Genomic DNA, 4,575 nt, shown 5'->3' with positions numbered 1-4,575 from the left:
CTATTAACATTTAATTAACTAATTTTTATTAGTTAATAGTTATTGACATAGTTAAATTTTAAAATTATGAAAGGTTATTATATTATATTTAATGAAAGAAAAAAAAATAGGATAAATAATCTGTATAAAAAATTAAAACATAAGAAGAAAAAAAGTCTTCTTATTAAAACGTTATCTTTTTTAAAAAAGAATAAAAAAAGAAAAATAAAACAACTGTCACACTTATAGAGAAATAAAGATTTGGAAAGAAATGCTTACAAAAAATTGGTAGTTAAACTTCACAACCACAAGAGTGAATTTTAAAAATTTTATACCAATTTTACTACAACCATTTCTTTCCAAGTGAATTTCTTTGGAGCTAAACGAGTAGAAAATATTTTTCTTGCCTGAATTGGCATGTCTGAATAATACAAATCAACTGGTTCGTTTTCATCATAAATGTACCCATTTCGCTTATCAGTAAATACACCTAACCCTCCAATAAATACTTCTGTTTCACTTATTTTAAATGCGTCTTCATCAGGTCTTAACCAATTGTATTTTTGTGTTGGAACATTGAATGGGTTTGATATTGTAAAAGCAAACATATGTTTGTCTTGAACTGCAACACCAAGTGTATTTGGATGAACTGAATGATAAGTACCAAATAATTCACCACTATTCAATTGATATATCATCATAAATTTTTGACACCCTTTAGTTGCATTAAACACATCAGTCAATGTCTTACTTTTCTTAACAGCCATAACCATTGCTCCTTGCTTACATCCAGCTAATTTAACCAAATCACTCATGACCTGTTCTACAATATCATCAATTTTCATTTTTATTGTCTCTTCCATAGGTAAACTTGGAAATGAAAATCCTAAAGAAACAGATCTTCCGTCCAAAGTCATTTGATCAGTTTCTTCATCACTAGAACTACTACTTTTAGTAGAATATTTTTGTAACATAGGTTTCTTGAAAAATGTACTAAAAACATCCATACTATTATTAACATTATTTTGAGGTGTTTTACTTTCATTATAACCTAGTTGTTGGTTTTCTGTTAAAACTTTCTTTACAGAAGTAGGAGTTCTTGATAAATCAGATATTTTATTTTCTAAATTTTGAAGAGAACATTTGAGTGAATTATTTTCTGTTTGAAGAGTCTTAATTTCAGAGTTAGCGTCTTTTAATAATGACTCTATGACAGCAATTTTAGCTACTAACTTATCATTCTTATTGCTAAGGTCTTTATTTTGTTTCATTAATATTTTGTCATAACAGTATTTCTTTAATACATCAATGTATTTAAATGATGACGGGTCAACTAATTCAACGAGTTTCTCTAAGTATGGATTGTTTTGATTATTTATCATAACAATTACATATGACTCAAATTGTGCCACGTCATCGAAATGAATTGCTTGCTCAGGAATAATTTGGTTGAATTGCTTTGAATATTGGGTAACTATTTCATCATTAAGACTAAATTGTTCCATCAATATCTTTTTGATTGGCTCACGAACAGTTGGCTGTGTAAGATAATTGACTGCATCTAATTGTGTTGATATATGTGTTAGTTCCATTATAACTTCCTTCATCAAAATTTCATGTGATGTGATTTTTTTTGTAATAAGTTGAAGTGCTTGGTTAATATCCATTGATATAATTTTTTAAGTTCTTTTCCTTTTTATTTCTTTTTTTCTTATCATTAAATCCATTTATCCTTTTAATTTTTGAATTTTTACTTCATAAAAGAATAAAAAAAGGGTATGAGGCAAAATAGCTTTTTATGTTTTACAATCATTTATTATTTTATTATTATTTCTTTCAACATTATAGTTTTAAGTATCAATAAACAGTTTTAATAATAATGTTTTAAAAACCCTGTACTTTTTAAAATTTGTTTTTCTTTTGATTTGTTAAATTATTTTTAGTTTTAAATTTACTATAACTATATTAAATGACTGTGATAGTTCAAAATATAATTGGGTTGAGTTTTATTATCTTTGAACCAAAAAGTTATCTATCAATCCAATATTCTCATTTATTTTTTTTTAAAACATCAGATGATAGGAGATTGATTAGTTTTATGTAAATTCCTTATAATTAAATTAACAAACGAAATTATTAATTCTTGTTATTTTTCAATCAATTTACAACGAATATATTTATAAAATATTTATTATATTTTGTATAACTAAAATTCTTTTATTATTATAGAATAAATTAAAATTTAATAGTCTTATATTATTTATAATCTATTCTAATTATTTCTTACTAACTGAATCTTTATTTATTTATGAATTGTCTTTGAATTCAACCAAAGAATAATTTAGTTGCACCACTAAATTACTACTATCATTTAGTGAATATTCTCTTGTTATTTTTTAATTTTTTGAATGGATATTAAGATAACATTTAAATCTATACATATTCCCAAATCAAAACTGTTGATTTTAATTTAACGCTTTTTCAATATTTGTAACATTATTCATTTTCTTTTATCAGTAGTTCATTAAGTTATTTCTCATCATTTATTTTATGCTTTAAGTACTTTTTTTTTAAAAAATGAAAAGAAATTTTTTAATAAATTGAAAAGAATAAACGAAGAACTATAAAAATAGAAATGGTTCTGTTAAAAGTTGTAAATGAATTATTTCAATTCTTAATGGAATTTAGTAATGAAGAAACAGTTGGAGAAATCCTAAATTTGATTAACACAACTCTTCCTAAAATAATGGCAATCAAAAAATGTCAAGAAATAGAGATTGACCAATTAATTGCACCTCACCTAATTGAAATGAAAGAAAGAGTTATTAATAATGCTATAAAAACTATTCAAAGTGCATGTCTTGACATCCCCTCATTAGATGTAGAAATTGCTGATTTAAAAAGGATGTATGAAATTGTAATGAATAAACAACCAGAGGCATTCATTAATCAATTAACAACACCATGTGAATATACGAAAATGATTTGTTGTAAAAAAGAATTGGACAATAAGAAAACTCTTCAATCAATATATGGGCCAAATAATAAACTAACATTAAAAGTATTTGTAGAATGAATACTATTAACAATTGAAAATTATTTTTTAAAATATCATTTAATAAAATAACTCTTTTTTTAAATTTAAAACTTAAAAAATAAAAGAATAAATGCGTAAGATTGATGCATATTCTATGATGATTGTTGGTAAATATCTCATGACAAGTGATGACTACAGAAGAGTTATACTTGTCAATTCTAAATTTCGTGATTTATTAGATAAATATAAATATAATCCTCATAGAGATTTAAAGTTATTTCATAATATTGAAACTCAAGTTTTGTATAGTAAAGTAGATAAAATCAAAGAAGGAATGTATAGGTATATTATTGCATATGATATTAATTATAAACAATACCTTGAATTTCCTGAACTTATTAGAAATAAAATGGAATTTCGTAATTTAAAGCTAACTGAAATGAATGTGTTGGAATACTCAACATTAATTAATTATATAGGAACTCTAGGAACACAACTAAAAACTATTCATGACCAAGTCACACCTTTTTCAATGAAAACTTATATTATTCCTGATAAAATTAATTCAATAGAAATAAATACATTCAATTCAAGTGAGTTATTAAGAAAAGTAGTATTTCCATCATCTCTAACTTCTATAGGAAATTATGCATTCAAAAAATGTCCACAATTAACTACTGTTGATTTACCAAAGAATTTGTTAGTTATTGGAAATGAAGCATTTAGTAAAAGTATTCAAAAAATAACTATCCCAAATAAAGTTAAACGGATTGGAGCTAGATGTTTTGAAGGATGCTTATTAAAGAGGTTTGAATTACCAATAAGTGTTTATGAACTTGGAAGAGGTTGTTTTGAATATAATACGAGACTAACTGAAGTCATTCTTTCTCCTTATATTCGTTCAATCCCACCAAATTGTTTTCTTGAGTGTATTTCATTACAAAACATTGTTATACCAGAAGGCATTACTTCAATAGAAAATAAAGCATTCTTTCATTGTGGATTAAAATCATTGGTACTTCCTTTTTCAATAACTTCAATTGCTTTTGATGCTTTTGATTCTTCTTCAATCACAAAGTTAGTACAAAGAAATAATAAGAAAATTCAATATCCAGTAAGTCTATTTGAAGCTATTCTATTCGATAATTCATCAACACAATGTAATAACATTCATTATACAAAACAAGATATTAACTTTATAGAAAATGACTTGTTTAATAAAGTTTCAGTCATCGAAGAACAATCTTTTATAAATTCTGGTATTAGCTCAATAAATTTACCTCCTTCATTAAAAGAAATTAAACAATTTGCTTTTTATAATTGTTCAAAATTAACCTCAGTTTCAATTCCAACGTCTGTAACTTTAATAGAGACTTATGCATTTGTAAAAACCCCAATACTAAACCTTAAAATTCCACTTCATTTAAAAGAAAGTTTGTCTGAGTTTGATCCGTCAACTTGTGAATTTGCTAATATTTTTTTGATTAATTGAAGAACATTAGATGAGAAAATTGCATGTTAGAAAAATTACACAAACGTCAATAGAAAATCAAATAATG

The 4,575-nt window shown here is 24.7% G+C and overlaps 3 protein-coding genes across 3 annotated transcripts; 2 read left to right on the top strand and 1 right to left on the bottom strand.

Annotated features, from left to right (window-relative positions):
• Positions 1-308: 308 nt before the first annotated feature.
• Positions 309-1,646, bottom strand: ENU1_180880 (hypothetical protein; the record flags this gene model as incomplete). Its single annotated transcript, XM_008861476.1, has 1 exon — positions 309-1,646. The coding sequence occupies one exon, from the start codon at positions 1,644-1,646 to the stop codon at positions 309-311; it is 1,338 nt and encodes a 445-aa protein (XP_008859698.1).
• A 1,010-nt stretch (positions 1,647-2,656) lies between these two features.
• Positions 2,657-3,055, top strand: ENU1_180870 (hypothetical protein; the record flags this gene model as incomplete). The annotated part of the gene is made up of 1 exon (XM_008861475.1): positions 2,657-3,055. The coding sequence occupies one exon, from the start codon at positions 2,657-2,659 to the stop codon at positions 3,053-3,055; it is 399 nt and encodes a 132-aa protein (XP_008859697.1).
• Positions 3,056-3,146: 91 nt separating this feature from the next.
• Positions 3,147-4,508, top strand: ENU1_180860 (leucine rich repeat protein, BspA family protein; the record flags this gene model as incomplete). The annotated part of the gene is made up of 1 exon (XM_008861474.1): positions 3,147-4,508. The coding sequence occupies one exon, from the start codon at positions 3,147-3,149 to the stop codon at positions 4,506-4,508; it is 1,362 nt and encodes a 453-aa protein (XP_008859696.1).
• Positions 4,509-4,575: the final 67 nt, after the last annotated feature.

This window comes from Entamoeba nuttalli (assembly GCF_000257125.1).
Source record: "Entamoeba nuttalli P19 unplaced genomic scaffold asmbl_8123, whole genome shotgun sequence".
NCBI classification, from domain to species: domain Eukaryota; phylum Evosea; order Mastigamoebida; family Endamoebidae; genus Entamoeba; species Entamoeba nuttalli.
This window is presented reverse-complemented; position numbering and strand designations above follow the sequence as displayed.